This window comes from Daphnia pulicaria, chromosome 4, assembly GCF_021234035.1.
Source record: "Daphnia pulicaria isolate SC F1-1A chromosome 4, SC_F0-13Bv2, whole genome shotgun sequence".
Lineage (NCBI taxonomy): Eukaryota > Metazoa > Arthropoda > Branchiopoda > Diplostraca > Daphniidae > Daphnia > Daphnia pulicaria.
The window spans coordinates 11,143,875-11,164,523 of NC_060916.1; the positions used below are offsets into that span (position 1 = coordinate 11,143,875).

Consider the following 20,649-nt stretch of genomic DNA (forward strand, 5'->3'; position numbering starts at 1 on the left):
CTATACTGGGCAAATGGTGAGAAAAAAGTGAACGCGCAAGGTCACCCACACCGGACAGGTCCAGCAGCAGCAGCATAGATATAGCGGCTCGATTTAAACAACCCACCTGAGATATGCCAAGGGTCTCGACGGATCGGACATAGCGGACGAGGTGCGAAATCGAAGAATTTTCTCACGATTCCGCCCCAGTACCAAAAAATTATTAATTGTAACTTGTGAATATATATCCTGGGCGCCCGTCTTTATTTTTTCGCTCCACCCACACACACATCACCCAACCCTCTTGGTCCACCTTGCTATATGTAGCCGGACTGGGTGGCCCAAAGTATTTATTCCCGTTCTGGCCATCGGCCGAGTATCACCGTCAGCACTTGCACCACCACCAGTTCTTTTCAACTTTAAAACTTTCACAGTCAATTTATCCCCAAACAGAAAACCGTAACACTTGTACGGCTTTGTTTATATTTGTCAGTTTAGTGGCCGGTCCGTTCTATGTGTGTGTGTGTTATGGTGGCTCACTGATTGATTGATTTCTTCCCGAGTGATTGAGAGGATTCAGTGTGTGTGTGTGTCTATACTGTTAACGGATTTCTTATCTAATCAACTCACAACCCAATCAAAGAGAATGCGCTGTCACTGGATCAGCAGTGTCTTATTCCTGGCCGTCATCACCATTCCACAATTCGCTTCGTCCACTTGGTGGTAAGTTGAGAGATATCGTTTGTGAGTGAGTGGGCTTAAGTATATAGATTCCCCCCCCCCACCTGGACGGTGAAGCGGATGGGAAAGGGGTTAACCGATTTAGGGAAGTTGTAAGAGTGCTGGATGGCCGGCAACGTTTATAACGAAATTTGGGCTCCTATCGTATTTGATAGTGAGAAACGGTGACTGCCATTTTGCTAGGGTTGCTTCTATGCATAATCCTGAGGGTTGAAGGGTGTCTCAATTTCACGTTCGCTCGATTGCGTCTATGCGATAAGAGCGTGAGTGTGTGCGTGTAATAAGGCTTCCGTAATTACTTATAAAGAAAGATACCACCGCTCAGCTCAGCTCTGGTAATAAGGTAGAGACCAAATCCCCTGGACTATGTGTATAGGTATCATATAGCATATCGGTCAAACTTTTGGGCACGGATATTATAAACCAATTAGCATATTTTATTTAAAAAAACCCTTTTTTCTGATTTTCTTTTTCTTATAATTTTTGCCCAGGTTTTTGAGCAAATTTCAACTGGGCACGGCGGCTAATCCGCGGATGTATTGCGATCACATTCCGGGCATGGAGCGGAAGCAGAGACGACTCTGCCAGAAGCATCCGGATCACATGGTCCAGGTTGGCGAGGGAGCCGCTACCGGAATCAAAGAGTGCCAATTCCAATTCCGCCAGCACCGATGGAATTGTTCCACCATCGACAGGGACGCCACCGTCTTTGGCAAATCCCTGGTCAAATGTAAGAGTCTGATTTATCTTGTACATGAATTTAAAATAAAACTAAACTTAAATCATTTTTTGTGTTTAAACAGCCGGAAGTCGAGAAGCGGCTTTTGTGTACGCCATCAGCTCGGCCGGCGTGGTCCATTCGATCTCTCGGGCCTGCAACCGCGGCGACCTATTGAACTGCGCCTGCGACAAGACAAGACTGGGCAAGCACCACGACCAGCAAGGCGAATTCGCTTGGGGCGGATGCTCCACCAACGTCCGCTACGGCAGCAATTTCGCCCGTCAGTTCATCGATGCCCGCGAGCGCAAGATGAGAGACTCAAGAGCCTTGATGAACCTCCACAACAACCGAGTCGGTCGAAAGGTAAATTTTTTCATTGGCAATTTCAATCAAAATTAACAAATTATTCAAAGAAAAAATTAAATAATTAATAGTTAAATTAATTAATTAAATAATTAAAATGAATTAAATTAAATGAATTGATTTGAATTGATAGGCTCTTCACAAATTGATGAGGCACCAATGCAAATGCCACGGAGTGTCGGGTGCCTGCAACGTCCGCACTTGCTGGACGACACTTCCGGAATTCCGCGAAGTCGGCGCTTACCTGAAGGAGAAATACGACGCCTCGCTGGAGGTCAGCTCCGACCCGTCGGGCACGACGCTCATCACGGCCGACCATCTCAACGACAACCGCAAGAGTCTCAAGACCAATCCGCCGCAAGTTCACGATCTCGTCTACCTGGAACACTCGTCCGATTACTGCTCCTTTGATCCCCTCACTGGTGAGTTTTAAAAAAATGCTAATTTCATTCAATCAAATGAATGAATTAAAATTAGAATATGAGTTAACATTTAAATATTCAAATAATATTTAAATGAATTAACCAAATAATTTTTTATTAAAATATTCATATGAATTAAAATTAAAATATTCAAATTAGATTTAAATTTTATTATTTAAAAAAATATTGAAATGAATTAAAACCAAATAATTATTTTTTTTTTTAATTTAAAATAAAGGTTCGATCGGGACGGCCGGAAGACCGTGCAATAAAACCTCGAAGGGGATCGACGGATGCGATTTGCTGTGCTGCGGACGCGGTTACGACACGAGGCGAGTGCTGGTGTCGACGCCGTGCAATTGCACGTTCAAGTGGTGCTGCTCGGTCGAGTGCAAGACGTGCACCCAGTGGAAGGACGAGCACTTTTGCAAGCCGCTGCAGTCGTTTGAACTCAACAAATTCAACGCCACCAAACAGCAGCAGCAGCAGCAGCAGAAGAAGAAATGACACAACCGACCGACATTTTTTGAAAATTTTGACTAGACAAAAAACAAAAGAATAATTTCCAGATATTATTATGTTATTATGAAGTATTTCTTCTTTTTTTTTTCTTTACCTTTGTCTCGGTGAGCGCATTGATGTACATAGTTCCAATTTTAAGTATCTGAACAGAAAAAAAATTAACTTCTTGAAATGATCGAATCGTTCGTCTTTTTATTGTCCATTACGAGTTGGAATTAAATTCAACTGATTTTCTACCATCCACCAGATGAGTGCCATACGCTTTTGTCGAGAATAGATGTGACAGAATTGACTCCGTGGCGGATGGTTATTTACTACTGTAGCTCTCCAGCTGATAAACAAATTTTCAAATGTTCTTCTCGATTAATATGCAAATGTTTTCCCATTGTTACAAACAATAAAACCGTTTTTGCTGAATTGATGGGCGGTTAAATTTGCAAATATTTATTTAGACGTCGACACGCATTAAAGATTTCCACATTCCGGCTTCCGCAGAACCAAAAGACCAATAACTCCGGGACTACACCGCGTACAACCACAAACACTAAACTTCTTGTTACTAATTGGGATCAATTGAAATCAAACAAATGTGGTCAGTGACTCGGAAATATCTTCTTCAATGAGATATCCATTAAAGTTAGTGTAACCATTAAGTGAGTTATGAAGTGTTACCCCCGGGGAAATATTTGCAATCTCTAACCATATTTGATCCCCCGCTTGCAAACTTAGAGTTGATTGCAGAGAAAATGTCTCGTATTCACCTGGGGTGTTGGTCTCATCAGCGTGACCACCCGACATGGGATTACCATTCTTCATCAGTCGCATAAATAAGAAAACCCAAGATGTAGAAGATGGAAGAAATGCAATTCCAGATGCAGAGAAAAAATATTGGCCCGGGCGAGGTGCCGTGAAAATCCAGGTCGTTTCGTTCATGGCTCCTCCTACATTCAATTCCACAATCTCGAATGGAACTGGAACTCCAACTTGATTAAATGGTAAGGTTTTCTTGACGTAAAAATAAGTTGGTGATGATTTGACATCTTCAAACCCGATCCAGCGCTGGAAACCTATCGAATGAGAAACACATATGAAAGTTTAAGAACGTTTCAATGCTTACCTTTGACTTTACCCGCGTCATTTGGTAACTTGGTGAAATCACAGTAGACCCTTTCGACCATTTTAGCTCCCACGACGGAATATAATCCGCTCAAAGTGTGTCCCATCCGCCAGAGGTCTTCGCACGACGTTGGCATTCCAGTGACGGCAACTTGGCCGGTACATTCGAAACGTCCTAGTTGATGAATCCCGGATGAAGTTTCCAGTTGAGTTCGGCCATAATTGAGTCTCGTGACGGGCAGAACTTGCTTATCAGTGATGACTCCTGAATATTTCAAATAATAATCATAGATTAAATTTGTGTCGAGCAGATGATGAGATATTTAGTTCTAATACCGTCATCGGTTAATGGCACTGAAGCGGCGGAATCGCAGTTGCATTTGGTGAAAGGATCGACGCAATTTCCATCCAATCCGCACTGGCAAAGATGGACGTCCGTGTTGTCACCGGCCCAAAATGTTTTGGCATTTCCGTTTCTGTCATTCCACCAGGCGTATGTGATGGCATTGAGTTCCAGCGGTGCAAAATTGCAATCGTACTATTTAATTAATCACTATAGATTAAGTTTACTGGGGAAAAATAATGAATAAAAATGGCGTATTACTTTAATTGATTGATGACATTCGGCGGAGAGTTCAGCTAGCGCTGAAATTTGCCGACTACTGGCGTTGTACCTGATCGTCCTGGAATAACATCCAGGATCAGCGCAATGGCCAACATCCATCGGCGACTCACTGTCGTGCAGAATAGCAGTCGATCCTAGAAACAGAAATTCCAGGTAAAAGTTACATTATGTGAGTTTAACTACTTTAAATTACCTTTTGCCATGTCACAGTAGACGTAAATCGGGTCATCGCCAACTCCTTGGCCGTCAGGATCGATCCAGTACATGCCGGAATTCAGCGATGGATCCGCTGCCCGAGCCTCTCGACAAGTTCTGGGCATAGAATTTTTAACGGATAATTGACTTGTTCTTTGACCTTCTGCTTGTTGCAGAGCGATTTCTAGCCGAGCCAATTTCTCCACTAAAATATCCTGTTTATCATATTGTTTCAAAATTTATTTTAGCGGATTATTATTACAACACAGCGCTAATGAGAGGAAACCTACGTGATGTTGAACTTTAGTTTCCAGTTTAACGTTTTTGGCCTCCAGTGCCGCAACTTTGGTCTCCAGTGCCATAACTTTGGTTTCTAGTTGAACATTCTTTGTCGCCACAACTTCATTTAACCTTACCTTTGGAAATAATACAAATAATACAGTCAAATAATATCAATAACATACAGGTACGAACTATGCTGAGAACAGTTAAAAGTTTAGCCAAACTTACATAATTTTCAGTTAGTCGTTTCACTTGGTCTTCCAGACTGAGAGCAGCGCTGGTCTGCCAAACCGAAAATAACAAAGAAAGACTCAAATGGATTAAAAATAATTCCAATTTAGCCATTTTGACTTTTAATAAAGAGCAATCTACTATACACGTAGTGTGTCGTTGTAAACTTGTGAGACAAAATTGATTGATATGATAATAATAGACGAGGTTTTTTCCCCATTCAAGATAAGACGGCCCAATCAAAGTCCGATCGCAATCAGTTAAAAAACAACGATGAGATTTGTTCAAGTTCTAAAAATTTATTTTTGGGTGGATCGATGCGAAAATACGACAATGATATTTAATTCCGAATCGAATCTAATTTCGTCTTTACCACTGTCACAACGATTGCCATCTCATCACAAAAATAAGCTAAATATGCAAAATGAATATTTACGGACGGTCAGTTTGTCACTGTGAATATAAGCATACAGATGCCAATTGCACCGGAATTCTTTGGAAAATCTGAAGCTTGACCTACATCGGCTACTTGGAAAATCTTGTTGTCGTCCATTTGTCCATTCCTCACAGCAATTAAAAAAAAAAAAAAAAAAAATCGAAATGATTCCCTTCACTTTCACGATATTGGTGGAATTCGCACAAAAATAGTTCAATGATTTTTAAAAAATTCTGCCAACATATTTCTCAACGAATCTGTAGTCTGTAGCTTCAGCAGTCAAAAAAGATAAACTATTTCAAACGATAACCCAAAATTAAATTACTACCGTATACGCGGTTGGCGGTTTCTGTCCAGCCCAGATAAAATACTCAACTGTTTTCCCAGCGACACCAGAATGGAAAGAGAAAATGGTGAATTGCAATCAGCATAACGATATTTTCTAGTCTTGAATAAACGCTCAAAAATCGAACAATGTTAATACGAAACTAGACCTCCACGAATAATTAGATGTTACATAAGATACCACGAAATCTTGTCTGACCTCCTCGATTTCATTTTCTCCACGGGTTCGTTTGGCCATTCTCAACTTGTTGATTAAATATTACATAACTCTCACAACAAAGCACCACGTCCCTTTATTACGTCAAGAACTTGTCTATGCTGGAGATTTTCGCAAACTGTTCATATTATCATCATTTCGAACCACGTCCCCACTCGTAAACGGTGGGTGGATTTTGTTTGAGAAAAACATCTTTTGCCACGTGTCGCATAAACGACCTTCAACTTGGCCCAAAAAATAAAAGTCCAAGTTAAGAGAATTCCCAGACGATATCATTTCCGACGTGTGTGTGCAAGGTAGACGTGGTTTCGCGGAACGGACATTTATTCCTATATCGATCAACTCGTTAAGAATCGATTCCAACCGACATCCATTTATTGGCAACACACTATCGGTTTGATGGCGCCGCTTTGTACAGTGGTGACGTCAGCGTGACGTCTATCCTAATACTTTTCTGGTATAAAAACACCCTTCCGGCCACCCCCAAACAGCTGTTATTAGATCAAAAGTTTAAAACATCTCGTGGTGCTCACGTCGTCGGATCACAAAACGTCCATTTTCCAAACTTTGGAGTTCAGTTACAAAATCCTGACTAGTTCAATGTCGACGACTACTACTAGCCCGAATGTGCATCAGATTTTCCTGGCCGTCCACCGCGGATTGATCGGCCATCTACGCCGAGTGCTGGAGAAAGATGGCCGGATACTCAAGAACCTGTGCGAATGCAACGAGCAGAAAGAGACGCCATTGCAGGTGGCCATCCGAGAGCGACAATTCGCAGTGATTGAATTTCTGGTCCAGTTGGTCAAGGATCACATCCAAATCCATTGCCATCCGCATTCCAGGTGGGTCAGGTGCATGTCGCCCTTTTCCTGGGATAAAATCAATGTGGAATCGTTCGCCATCGGGCCGGCCGAGTTTGGCAAGGAATTCACCCAGACGTTCGTCCTGCCGTCAGCCGACGTGGCCATCCTGCGGGACATGGCCAGCAGCAATCGGATCGGCATCTTCAAATTGATCGAGTACCTGATCGACGTGGCCGATGACGACACGTCCTGGTTCGAATTCTTCCTCAATTCGATGGTGGCCAGCTCGATGGACCGGGCCCAGAAGATCATTGCCCTGGAACTGATGGGCTCGGCTTTTATTTTAAAAATTCGACTGGCCGATGAGCAGTTCGAGCCGGACGAAATTTCCGGCGGACTGCGCGGACTCCAGTGCTGGAAAAAAGCGCTGGAACTACGCAATTCGACGGCCAACGGCCGCCGACCGCTGCCCAAGATCCCGCACGTCCTGTCCAGCGCCGCTCGCAACGCCCTGGGCGATTCGGCCGAAGTGACGACGCCGGAACAATTGCAAGAATTGGAAAATCAATTGAGACGTCACGATCGACGATCGCTCATCACCGATCAGGCCTTTCTCGTCATCCAGCGGACGTTCGCCCAGCGCCAGCTGGGCGCCGAGCCCAATCTCTTCCATCTCAAAACCCTGCTGGACTACGGCAAACAATTCAAAACGACGGGCGATCATTTCTCCAACACGGAAATCCATTACGGCCGAGCGATCAACATTTCGCTCATGATTATGCAGCAGTTCAACCGGGCCGATTTCCCCAAATGTTTCCAGGTTTTCGTCGAGGCTTTCCTGCTCTTCGCCAACGTCCTGAACGGACTGGGCCGCAAGACGACCAACAACGCCGAGCGGATCAAAGAGCTGACGTTCGCTCACGTCCTGGAAGCGATCACATTCGGCTTCATGATCGCCACCAATTTGATTTTATTGCCGCCGATCTGCGATCAGCACACCATGTGGCAATCGATGGTCATGAGGAAAATCTATTTGCTGATGGTCACCCTGTTCAAAATGATGCCCAAACTCGATCCGCCGGAAGGCGAACGACTCTGCCGAGTTCTCGGCAATTTCTTCCGCGTCGAGCAATTGCGCAACGGATTTTCCAGCATGCTCCACCTGGCCGTCGAGGGCTTCGTGTCGGCCAGGATCGACATCACCGTCCGGGCTGAGATTGTCCAGTTTTCCTGGACAACGGAGCCGATCCCAAGAGCCTGAACAGAAACGGCCAATCGCCGCTTCACATTCTGGCGGGAAAATGTCAACCGAATTCAAACGAGTTATTCTTCGAGGTGTTCCAGGTCGTCCTGGAAGCCGGTGGGCATTTGGATCAAGCCACACCCGATGGTAAAACGGTCATCGCCGTCCTGATGGACAAGAAAAAACAGTTCCAGGATGAATCGCTGGATCCCAGAGTCGACCATTGGATCAACACGGTCATGCCGCTGGAATGCTACTGCGCTCAGAAAATCCACCAGGAGCATATTGCGTTCGAAGGCGACGAGCAACAGCTTCCGCTTTGCCTGCAGCAATTCATCGAGCAGCACAGCCCGCTGAAAGGCAATAAACTGATAGGTGATTATTTGATTAATATTATTAAAAATTACGTAATATATTTAATTTAATCTAATTTAATACGATAAAATAAAAATAAAATTATTTCAAATAAAATTAATATTATTAAATAAAATTAATAAAATTTCATTAATTTTATTTAATTTTATTAATTAAAAAATAGAAAATTCGAATTAATTGTTTTTATACACTTAGAAGTCGAGAGGACTCCGCCGATGGGATTTCCATTTAGCGCTTATCAAGTCCTTCAAAATTCTGCCAAGGCGTCTCACATTTCCGTTTTGCACACGATTTTCAATTATTTCCGGTCTATTTTCGATTGCAAAATTTGACTAATTATTTTGGTGACTTTCATTTTATTTGATTCCTTTCATAAAAATTTAGGTGACGGAATTTTGTTGTATTCGTCGCACCTTCCGAGGCTTTGACTAAATACACTTTTATCTTTGGTTCTGGAATGGAACTATACGGTCATTCATTTGAAGACCGATTGCGAGCAAATAATGATTGAAGTATACGCCAGATTGGGTAACGTTTCTTCGAGTCATTTTCTATTAGCTAAAAGATTTAAAAAAAAATTGAAACGTCAAAATCTATTTAAAATAATAATAAAACAAAAAACATCGATGACAAATCGTTTCAAACGTTTTTTAAAAGAACTTAAATCTGTGCCCCTTTGTCGCTTTTCTCCTTATTTACGTACACAATTTCATTTTGAGATTTTAGTCGACCTCGCCCCCCTATAGAATTAGATAAACCCCAAAAAGACAGAATATGCCTGTACATAGTATACAGCGATAATGGTACCGTAAATAAATGTTGTGTACCCGGTGAACCCCCGCAAATTATACCCCAGCCCACCTAAAAACAAGGCCAAGGCTAAGGCTCATTTCGGTCTGCCTATACCCTTTTTTATATGGGCCCGACCTTGACTACACCAGTTACATAAAAGGGACAAATCCTTGGAATTCCACTTACTTTGCTTACCTAATCATATATGGCCTGCTGCTGACCTGCCTTCCGGCCTGTTGAACCTCAGACACTGCATACACTACAACAGTTTTCTTCCTAACGCTGTCGTAGACAGTCGTCCATCTGACCCTGCTCTCCCAGTTTCCATTACGTAAGCGATTGAATCTTGTTTTTTTGAAGTTTTACATCGCCACATGTCCATTCATTTGTCATCTGATAGCCAAAATCGTTTCAAGTTAATTACAAAATGGTTGAATCCAACGTGTTGGACCTTGTTTCCCAAGCAGTTAGTCAAGGTTCGATCGCCGAATTAAATCAAATAAGAAAGCGCAACAATTGGATAGCGATACCTATTCGTTATGTAACCCAGCCTCTGGGCCAGCAGGGCGAAACGGCCCTGCAGTCGAGTGTCAGAAACGGACACTACGACGTCGTCGAGTTCCTAGTCGGCGAATTGAAATATCAAATTTATCCCGAATGGGCGAAATCGATCGACAAAGTCCCGTCTAATTTCACCTGGACGAATTTAAATTTCAACAAAGTTCTTCCACCGCTCGTTGTCCAGTCACCCGAGATGGAAGTTATCCGTGACATTGCCAACCAAATTCCAATCGTCAAAGTCATTGAATATCTGATCGATCCGGCCAGCGATGAGCCCTGTCAGTGGCTGGAATTTGTATTGAATTCGATCGTGGCCAGTTCGGCCAGCCGGACGGACAAGATCGTCGCCTTCGTCTTCAAACCGAGAAACTGCGTCTGGAGGGGAGTCCAATGCTGGGAACAGGCCATGGGCCTTCGCTACTCGACGGTTGGCGATCAATCGGCGATCCCGATCATTCCCGATCCAGCGGCCAGCTCTCTGTTCAATGTCGACCGCAAGAAACTCATCACTTCACCGACATCCCTCCAGAAATTCAAAAACGAATTGCAACTTAGTCGCTACAACCTGCTGGAAGCTCAAGCTCAAGCTCAAGCTCAAGCTCTGTCCGTCAGCCAGAGAATTGTCAATCAATTCGGGTGGAAGGGTCCTCATTCGTTCCACCTGGAACATTTGATGCGCTACGCTAATCGCTGCTACATCGACGATAATCAATACGGCTGCTCGTTGAACATTGCGATGATGATCCTCCGGCAAACGGACGAGTTTCGTTCGACCTCTTCTCCCAACTGCATCCGCATCTTCGTCGAAACTCTGGACCTGCTTGTCGATTGTTTGAAGCACAAAACAGGTGATGAAGAATTAACGTTCGCCAATCTCTTGGTGGTCGTCAAATTCGGACTGGCCATTTTGCTGAATGTCATGCTGTTGTCGCCCGTCGTCCGGCCGACCGTCGATCGCTGGCAGTTCAACGTCATGGATCAAATCCATCGTTTGGTTTTAGAGCATCTTGGACGCTGTCGTAACAATCCAGCAGAAATTCAACAGCTGAAAGATTGTCTCTCGCCGTATTTTCGCGCCAATAATTTGAAAAAGTTCACCAATCTTCTTCACCTGGCCATCAGTAGCAAAGGGACGGACGGGTGTCAAATATTGCCCGTCATCCAGCTGTTCCTGGAAGCCGGAGCCGACCCGACCAGAATCGACGCCAACGGCAAAACTCCGTTACATCTTCTCGCCGAAAATCAGGATTGGTTTCGGTCCGATCCGGAATCGTACCGACAGGTGTTTCAGGCCTTGCTGGATGCCGGATGCTGTCTCGACCAATCCATACCGATCGGCGAAACCTTTCTGAGCATTTTAAACGGCCAGCAGAAATCCAACCACGTTTCAAAATTTCGTTTCCATCACTATCTGGGTCCGCTGGTCAATGTCGTCATCCCTCTGGCCTGCGCTTGCGCCAAAGTCATCCGCCGCAATCGGATTGCGTTCCAAGGCCGACTTCCGCCGCGGCTGCAGTCGTTTGTCAGCCGCCACAGCACTGTGGAAGGTGAGATTGTTATACACACAGGGTAATGAGTTATATAATAGGGTGACCTAATTTTTTATTTTTATTTGTTTGCCTTATATTAGATAACACAATTTCAAACAGTGTTGTCTGAACGCAGGAGCGTAGGCCTAGTTCCACGAAAAGAGAAAATGGAAACCATACGTATTATATGTGATTGGGTTTTCTTTAACCTTTCGACAAATCTCGTGCTCTTTTAATAAGCGACTGAATTAGATATAATGTGCAGAATTATGTTTGACATATAGGCTCTAGCTAGTGTTATTACACAGTTCTCTAGTTTATTACTCTGTTGTTTTAGAAATAAACAATTATTCCTAATTGGTTTTTCGATACTGAGTGGACATGTGACATAAAATTAGGCTGCTTGGCAACGAAACCAACAAGGATGATTTTAATAGTTTTGTGAGTGGCTTTTAATAAGCTTCGCTGTCCAATATAAAAATCTTAACGGGAAGAAAGACATATTGACTCAGCTCGACCCACAAGTGTATAGCGACAACTGGCTATACAGCCCTATATTACCCATGTAACATTTAATGCGCATTTTAATAAAGAGATAGAATGACTAGACGAAAAGGACAACACATTTAATAGGAAACGACTTTTTTTTTAAACGATACGGCGTATCTTTGGGCTAATGATAGAAAACAACCGGATTGGTCGATGGCTATCACAAGAATGATGAAATAACCTGCCAGAAGTCTAATAGTAGAAATATACAAAAACCCGACTGATGGGTGGATTTCTTGGGATGTGATGTGATGACTTTATGACCAGGACACTTTTAATATTTGAATCATTTTTCGTTTTCCTGGTCTTTCTTTTTTCTTTTCAAGCAATTAAAATAACTAAGCTACTAAATTAATCAAAATTATTTCGTGATTCACACGTATTCACTATAGAGAAGAGTCGATTTTTAAGTGAGTATATAGTGAACAGGCATGAATGAAATATATACAGTACAATACAAACAATCAGTTCAGCTGGCTAGCTCGAAAATGAAATTGAATTTTTCAAATGTATTTAATGCGGCGTAAACGGTAGCTAATTGGCGAATGGCACCAGGTGGAATTGTGTTGCCATGGTCCCTACGTGCAAGTGGAAAAGCATGATGTGAGGTTTTGATTCTCAGTAATATTATTATTATTATTATTTTAAATCATGAAACGATGAATAATATTAATACCATGGAGACACTTTGACCATATTGCCCATGGCTTATAAACTTAAAACGCGGTATCCGTATTTACGTCTGTTATGTAATTTTGGGTCATTTAGTTTTTTGAAGCAGCTAATTAATTTTAGATGGTTTCATTTAAAATACACTTGTGCGATGACGTTTAACTTTCATTGCAGTTTTTAATTAGACAATTCCAACTAAGATCGGAATAAGTTTAAATGCGCCCGCCAGAAACTTTTACTCGATCTAACGAAACGTTTTCCCCTTTTATAAAATAAGTTTCGGGCCAATTAAATTAATTATTTTTAAAGCAAAAAAAGAAAAAGAAAGTTCCGTGGGGATTTTTCTCCTCCGACGATGCGCAATTAAGTTGCAGTGCACAGCAATTATCAGCAGATAAGATTCGTCATTCGTACGAGAGGTGCCTCTGTCAGGTTCGTCAGGTTACTTATTACACCTGACTCCAATTAGTATTTACTATTTAGTAGTCAGTTGCATAGCGTCGTGGTTGGTATTGCTTCATCAATCCGCTGGAACCATTTTTGCTTTTTTTAATATTCGCACTCTTCTCCCCCGCCGGTCCGCCCCATTGTTAAGTCAGACTGGCATATAGAAAAGGATTGAGGAGCGTTAACTTTAGCTTTGAAAAGTGATTCAATTCGAACTTTTGGCAGATTTTCAACCGACAGTTATTCGAGTCCGACGGGAGTTGTGATGACACAATGTCGTCATGGCGAACACACGCTGCTGCCGTCACACTCGTCAGAGTTTATTCTCATTTCCCAGACGCTTCTGGCGAGCGCCATTGTGTCTGCTTCTATGACGTCGAGTCAATCCGAGGTAGTATATACATATGAATGGAACCATTCTCTTTCTTCTTTCACCTTATTCTCATCAGCACGTTTCTATATTTTTAGACGAAAAAAGGTTTTTGAACTGGGCCATTCATTTGATGGGTTTGTCTAGTCACCAGAGATACAATCAGAAAACATCAAAAGGTACACAGCATTTACGTATAGTTTACAATCTAATAGGTAGGCGGATATATTTACTGGAGAAGGTGGGGATGTCACTTTTCCTCCGAACTGGGACGTCTACGTTTTGGAATTACCCAGGGCCAACGCAAAATAGTTTTCCAACATTTGAAAAAAGAAAAGAAAAGAGAAAATGTATAAACGATTCTTTGGAAAAGATTTAAAAAGAAAAAGAATTCGACGAAAAGGAGCCATGACATTTTTTTCATTTTCTTATTATTTCTTATTTATTGGTAGGCTAAATTGCAAAAGTGAATAAGGCGTAATGTAATAACACGAAGTATTTTTTTTTTTTTTTTAAGTTTAGATGGTATCTCGGTCTGAGTGGCATAAAATTACAGACATGCGCACAGCCGGAGTCGATTTACCGACTCCGGCATACAAAAGTCTCCGCAATTCCGCTTTTCCTACTCACACGACCGCTGGAATCCCCACGGCGCTGGCACGTCTGTTATTCAGTCCACAATAAGTTTAAATTTGATCAATTCGTTCAAGTGTTTTGTTTGAATGGTGTGAAAAATATAACTGTCGCTCGTATTATATTGACAGCCGGATTGCTGTGGTTCAAAATGGAACGGCGGATGACATTAAGTGGCCATGTTCCGTCTTTATCTCTCATTCCGTTGGGGACCTGTCATAGCGGCAAGTACTACATCGACGGCGAATGTCTGGGTAAGCATTCCCCCTACCAATTCATTTATTTTTCTTTACTTAAAGAAATAATTAAACGTGGAATATAATGAGCACCAGATTGGGGATTCCTCCAAAACGAATTATCTGTCACAACACCAGCTGTGTGCAATCAAGACATGTTTGTGTGTCATTCACTGAACCTTAACACTTTACTAATAATCTATTTCCACTTCTATCCGCCAGTTGGCCTTGTAGCTAAATAATAGGCTTTCCGGTAGTGATGTTTCGTTAACGATAACGGATAACGTGAAAAGTCCGTTAACGGACCTTTTTGGGTGTTCGTTAACTTAACGGATAACGCTAACGTTTGGCATTTTTCAGACGTTATTTTCAAACGTTATTTTTGTTTTTAACAGCGCTGCCAAATATGAAATTTTTGGATTTTTCAAAATGAAATTTGTATTTTTTGCGCGCTTCCAACATTTTACTGTAGTAGGTTGACTATGAAAACGAATTTAAATAGCCAGTGACAGTGAGCAGTAGTCTTCTTAGCTTCTCTGAGGTTTTTTTTTGCTTTCAAAACGTGGCAAACGAAACTGTATAAGTAGAGTAGGGAAACAACTAGAATCAGAGTGTAAATCTTTAATGTCAGATTCAGACTCTGATGCTCCTGTTGACGGTGAATAAGCGTGGCATCTGCGATGTTAGAAGATCTCAAAAGAAGATTTAATTTCATGACAGATTAAAGAGATCCTGATTTCGACTGCTCCTACCTTCTAGCCACTTCCCTCGACTGCATTGAAACTGAACTTTTAGACTACTTCCACTTTGCAAGTCATGAATTTGATCCTTCTAAGGATCCACCAGTTCAAGATGTGATCTCTTACTGGAAGGATTTGTCTGGTCGTTTCCCCTAATTATCCAAAATGGCCTATAATTTACTGGTTATACCAGTTTCTTCGGCATCATCTGAACGCGAATTTTCCATTGCCGGATGGCACTGTCTAGGACACAAAAATAGGACGGCGGAAGAAGTTTTGGCCGCAAAAGTCTTCCTCACTTGCAATAAGGATTTATTGAGGCCTTTACTTTTTTAGTTGGAACTTGTTTTTTTTTTCTTTTGTCTGTGCGTCTTTTTAATCAAAAGTTTCTGTTTTTTTTTTAGTTGTTAATTGCTTCATTGTGACATTGTTCAACGCCAGCAGCAATTTCAATATAAGTAATCAAGACCGTGACTGATTTCAGTGATTTTATAGTGCAATTTTTTTTATTAAATAACGGTAAAAATAACGTCGAATTTTCGTTAACGGAGACATTTTTAACGGCGTTAATTAACGGCGTTAACGAACGTGAAAAAATGAGACATCGTTAACTTAACGGATAACGCTAACGTTTAGAAAAAGCACTAACGAAACATCACTACTTTCCGGCCCGGCCAACTTTTCCTTTTTCAGTTATAATGATGTGTGTCTTCACCATCTCCTCCGCTCGACGCCACGAAATACTAAGCTGAAAGTGTTTTTCTTTCTTTCTATAAAAACCAGTTCATCTTGAAGAGATCAATATCAAGTTGGAAAACGAGGATCCCATTACTCGCCCACTTCGGTGCGCCCTCGCATTCCTGGACATTCTCAACAAGGTATAATAGAAAATGAATAGACTAGATTACAATTCCACCAAACTAACAATTAATTTATGTGTGTAGGATCTACCTAATCCCGATTCTTATCAACAGCCAGGATCAGCCCAGCATTTTGAATTCAACAATCAAGTAGGCCCTATATAATAAGGATTCGCTTATACGGTTGTATACGGTATTACTCGGAAAGTAATTTTTTTCAAATGTTGTTTGGTTTCCCTGTCTTTCAATAGATTATTGGCTGAGCTAACTACACCCCTAGAATGCCTGGGAATGGTCGGCGTAGAGACTCGGTCCAATCAGAGCAGCACGGTAACACAACCAGTTGACATCTACAAACTGAGCTCTACAACGCCAAGGAATCCTTTCTGGATGGTGGGGCCATGCCAGCCGTTCTCAGTCACGTTCGCCACACCTTAGAAAAGGTAAACTCGGTAAACTGTCACAATCGATCCCGCCCAGGTTATATTAGCCGAAAACGTTTCCTCCCGATTCATAGCAGGAGCCGTTGTCGAGCGATTATAGCATTTCGGTGAATCATTCCCTGTTACTCGTACGAAACATCCTGAACGCTTCCGAACGATCTACTCAGATGGCGGACATAGTCTTTGATATTGGCGAACGACAGGATCAACAGCAGGACCAACTGGTGCGAATATTATTGACCCAGGGACTGGATCGTCTCCTCATCAGCTTACTGGCCTGCGCCCACAAGGTGAATTAATTAATTATCATTTGAAATCTTTTATTTTCCCGCTTCTAAGATTACAATATAAAAATTAATTACGTAGTGAACTGGGCGAAGAGATAAATAAAATTTCGCGGAACGATGTTTTAAATAATTGGATAGTGATCCTTTAATTTGGCGTGTATGGATTTTTAATTCCAAATTCTTCCCACCTGATGTTCTTTTTAGGAAAGATTTTGGATCAAGTCTTTACCAGAACTACACTTTGTTGAAGAAATTAAAGATTGGGAACCGTTGGGAACACCAACACCGCGAGGAAAGGTGGTACCACTAAAGCAAACTGCTAAAACTCTAACATTGCACCTCCATAATGGGCAATTCGTAAAACGTGGTGGTACGTTTTTCTGGTTTTTCTATGGGAATTTCCACGGATCGGAGTTCAAAAATTGTGTAGTCCGCTCCGCAATTCAAAGTAAACTATTTCTCACCAGATAATTATAGGCCTAATACCAAATAACCCAAAATATTTTGTTTTTTTAATTAACAGAAGAAGTTCGTAAAGTGTTTCCTAATGCAGACGCCGAATTTGATATGAATGTTCAATTATGGTTCGACAACCAACCATCTTCATCAGTAGTCAGAAACACCGAAGCTCAAAGAGCTGTACTACGCAGATGTATCATCTGTGTCTGTAATATAATAATATTTATGATTAACAGTTTTAAATCCTAGTAATTCGGAAAAGAATTTTTTCTTTATCTCTTCCACAGCGTGAACGAGGCCGTTTTAGATAATGCTGATAAAGATGGCCTGATGAACCTCCACAACAACCGAGTCGGTCGAAAGGTAATTCATTGGCTATTTAAATCAATTAAAAAAATGAGCAAATTATTAAAATAAAAATTTAATTTGATGAAATTCATCGCTTAAAAAATAAAATAATTAATAGTTAAATTAATCATTAAATAATTAAAATTAATTTAATTCAATGAATTGATTTGAATTGATTCGCCCCCTAGGCTCTTCACAAATTGATGCGGCACCAATGCAAATGCCACGGAGTGTCGGGTGCCTGCAACGTCCGCACTTGCTGGACGACACTTCCGGAATTCCGCGAAGTCGGCGCTTACCTGAAGGAGAAATACGACGCCTCGCTGGAGGTCAGCTCCGACCCGTCGGGCACGACGCTCATCACGGCCGACCATCTCAACGACAACCGCAAGAGTCTCAAGACCAATCCGCCGCAAGTTCACGATCTCGTCTACCTGGAACACTCGTCCGATTACTGCTCCTTTGATCCGCTCACTGGTGAGTTCAACAAAATATGCTAATTTGCTTCAATCAAATAAATTTAAATTATTCATATGAAATTAAAATTAAAATATTCAAATTAAATTTAAATTTTATTATTTAAAAAATATTGAAATGAATTAAAACCAAATTATTTTTTTAAAATTTAAAATAAAGGTTCGATCGGGACGGCCGGAAGACCGTGCAATAAAACATCGAAAGGAATTGACGGATGCGATTTGCTGTGCTGCGGGCGTGGTTACGACACGAGGCGAGTGCTGGTGTCGACGCCGTGCAATTGCACGTTCAAGTGGTGCTGCTCGGTCGAGTGCAAAACGTGCACCCAGTGGAAGGACGAGCACTTTTGCAAGCCGCTGCAGTCGTTCGAACTCAACAAATTCAACGCCACCAAACAGCAGCAGCAGCAGAATCAGAAGAAGAAATGACACAACCGACCGACATTTTTTGAAAATTTTGACTAGACAAAAAACAAAAGAATAATTTCCAGATATTATTATGTTATTATGAAGTTGTTGTGATTATCTTCCAACTCAAGCGCACCCAAGTGGTGTTGCTTAACCTTAGTGTTGCTTAACCTCACTCCCGTTAGATGTCTCATGGAAGATATAGTTGACGTCTGCTACCTGTCCATGTGACAGTCCCTTCACTCTCTTAAGAACCGGTCATAGGGTAAGACTTATCTAAAACTATATATTCTGTCATCCATGGTATCTGTAATACAATATCTCGTTAAACTCACGCTCATGGTCTAATGTTCAGTCACTAAACTCAACAGGTTATGGGCCCAGAGTTACGTTGCTGAACACTGACTGACAATGGCCGAGAACGAGATCCAAGATAACCAACCTTTAAGGGCAATTGCCCACCTGCCAAAATTCGATGGCACCAACCACCGAGAGTGGAATTTTGAAATTGACTTAGTCTTCCAACACCATGACTTGAAAGACGTAGTGTTGGGTAATGAAGTACTCCCAGAAGAGGTAACAATCTCACTCATTCTATTTCTTTTGTAAATATTTCAGTTGTATCGTTCTATCAGCACATGTCTTATTAAATGTTCAATGCAGTTTGAGGAGTGTGATTGTCGTATGGACAATCCACTTAATCAGAACAAACAGCACTTTGCATTCAGCCTTAACGCTGCCCTTTTTTTTTTTTACATTTCTCATTTGCAAAACTGATATTAGTCAGCCTTCACGCTACTCATTCATCATCACTGCTCTGCAGTTACTAAGAGAACAAGACAGTCAGCCTTAACGCTGTAAATTTTTTTTCTGTTCTTCATTTTTACAATTTTATATCAGCCTCCATGCTGCTCATTTTTTCAATACTGCACTGCAGTCACTGAGAAGACAAGACAGTCAGCTTTAACGCTGTTTATTTCTACTGTTCTTTGCAAACTTAAATCAGTCAGCCTTCATGCTGCTCACTGCTCAGCCTGCTCGATTGCTCTGTAATTATTCAGAGACTTTGTCAATCAGCCCTAACGCTGCTTACTCTATTGTTCAATGTGTAGTCACATCAACAAGCTTGCATGGTATCCATTCCATTGCTTTTTTTTACACAGAACAATCTAATCAGCCTTAACGCTGCAGTTGATCTTTACACATACATGTACAATTGCATTCAATATGTATACTTTGTTAATACTCTTATGTTTATCATATTAACCTCATATTTCCTCTGTTGTAGGATCGAAATGAAGCTGGTGAATTGCTGAATGATGCAGCCATAAGGCTATGGACGAGGAAAAACATCACCGCTATTAACTTCATATTTGCCTCAATTACGAGAAAAATGAAAGAAAACTTATACACTCCTGGCCTCAATGCGGCGCAAATATGGGCGAAGTTAAATCTACAATATCAGCTCCAAACCGAAGAACAGCTGCATCTTCTATGGCAACAATACTACGACTTCAAACATACAGCTGGTACCTTTCCTTATATCATTCATTTTTTTTCCTTTACTGAACAAGTTTCTCTCCTTAACAGGAGACGATATGAGAACCATGATTCAGAAACTCTCAAACATAGCTGACCAGCTAAGAGAAAGAGAACAGATCTTGCCTGAAGTCCAACTTGTCTCCAAGGCCCTTGCAACACTTCCGGAAAACTTCCGAATCGTCAGAACTGTTTGGACCAGTCTTCCAGCGAATGACCGGACACTTGATCATCTACTGCAGCGACTCATAACTGAAGAAAGCGTTCTGAAGTCTTACCAAACAAAAACGGAACACAACAATGAAGCTGCATTCACCAGCCGCCAAAGATTTAACTCTGGTCGCGGAGGATCTGGAAGAGAACGTCATGGGGTGCAAGGTGGTTTTGTGGACAAACGGCCACGTTGTGGCCACTGCAACAGCCCAACCCATGAAGAAAAGGTCTGTTTCCAAAAACACGGTTACCCCCCAAACTGGAACACCACGAAAAGAGGACGAGGTAGAGGCAGAGGTGGGGGCAACCCACCCAATTCATCCAACGCCCTATTGTCCTTATCAAATCTGGATCCGAGAAGTATACTGACATTCCTCGTGGACTCAGGAGCTTCCAAACACATGAGTGACCAAAGAAGCTTTTTCACAACCTTCAAACCAATCGAAGCCGGCACTTGGTCTGTCAAAG

At 41.8% G+C, this 20,649-nt stretch overlaps 4 protein-coding genes across 5 annotated transcripts; 3 read left to right on the plus strand and 1 right to left on the minus strand.

Moving 5' to 3' along the window:
- The first annotated feature begins 354 nt into the window (after positions 1-354).
- Positions 355-2,871, plus strand: LOC124337063 (protein Wnt-2b-A-like). Its single transcript, XM_046791088.1, has 5 exons — positions 355-702; positions 1,212-1,450; positions 1,524-1,804; positions 1,938-2,226; positions 2,465-2,871. Exons 1-5 carry the CDS (start codon positions 626-628, stop codon positions 2,731-2,733), a joined length of 1,155 nt encoding a protein of 384 aa, XP_046647044.1. The 5' UTR covers positions 355-625; the 3' UTR covers positions 2,734-2,871.
- Positions 2,872-3,282: 411 nt separating this feature from the next.
- On the minus strand, positions 3,283-5,388 carry LOC124337003. Its single transcript, XM_046791004.1, has 7 exons — positions 5,195-5,388; positions 4,975-5,100; positions 4,683-4,899; positions 4,469-4,623; positions 4,201-4,402; positions 3,878-4,129; positions 3,283-3,815 (listed from the first exon to the last, which is right to left on the minus strand). Exons 1-7 carry the CDS (start codon positions 5,309-5,311, stop codon positions 3,328-3,330), a joined length of 1,557 nt encoding a protein of 518 aa, XP_046646960.1. The 5' UTR covers positions 5,312-5,388; the 3' UTR covers positions 3,283-3,327.
- A 10,702-nt stretch (positions 5,389-16,090) lies between these two features.
- Positions 16,091-17,439, plus strand: LOC124337704. The gene is made up of 6 exons (XM_046791737.1): positions 16,091-16,158; positions 16,260-16,451; positions 16,529-16,741; positions 16,943-17,186; positions 17,262-17,377; positions 17,434-17,439. Exons 2-6 carry the CDS (start codon positions 16,410-16,412, stop codon positions 17,437-17,439), a joined length of 621 nt encoding a protein of 206 aa, XP_046647693.1. The 5' UTR covers positions 16,091-16,158; positions 16,260-16,409.
- Positions 17,092-18,450, plus strand: LOC124337173 (protein Wnt-2b-B-like). 2 transcript variants are annotated; one of them, XM_046791263.1, is made up of 5 exons: positions 17,092-17,186; positions 17,262-17,405; positions 17,460-17,560; positions 17,734-18,022; positions 18,182-18,450. In XM_046791263.1, the coding sequence occupies exons 3-5, from the start codon at positions 17,528-17,530 to the stop codon at positions 18,448-18,450; spliced, it is 591 nt and encodes a 196-aa protein (XP_046647219.1). In that variant the 5' UTR covers positions 17,092-17,186; positions 17,262-17,405; positions 17,460-17,527. The 2 variants fall into 2 exon arrangements, with proteins under 2 accessions (XP_046647219.1, XP_046647218.1); XM_046791262.1 differs by having other exon boundaries at positions 17,262-17,560.
- The last annotated feature ends 2,199 nt before the right edge of the window (positions 18,451-20,649 follow it).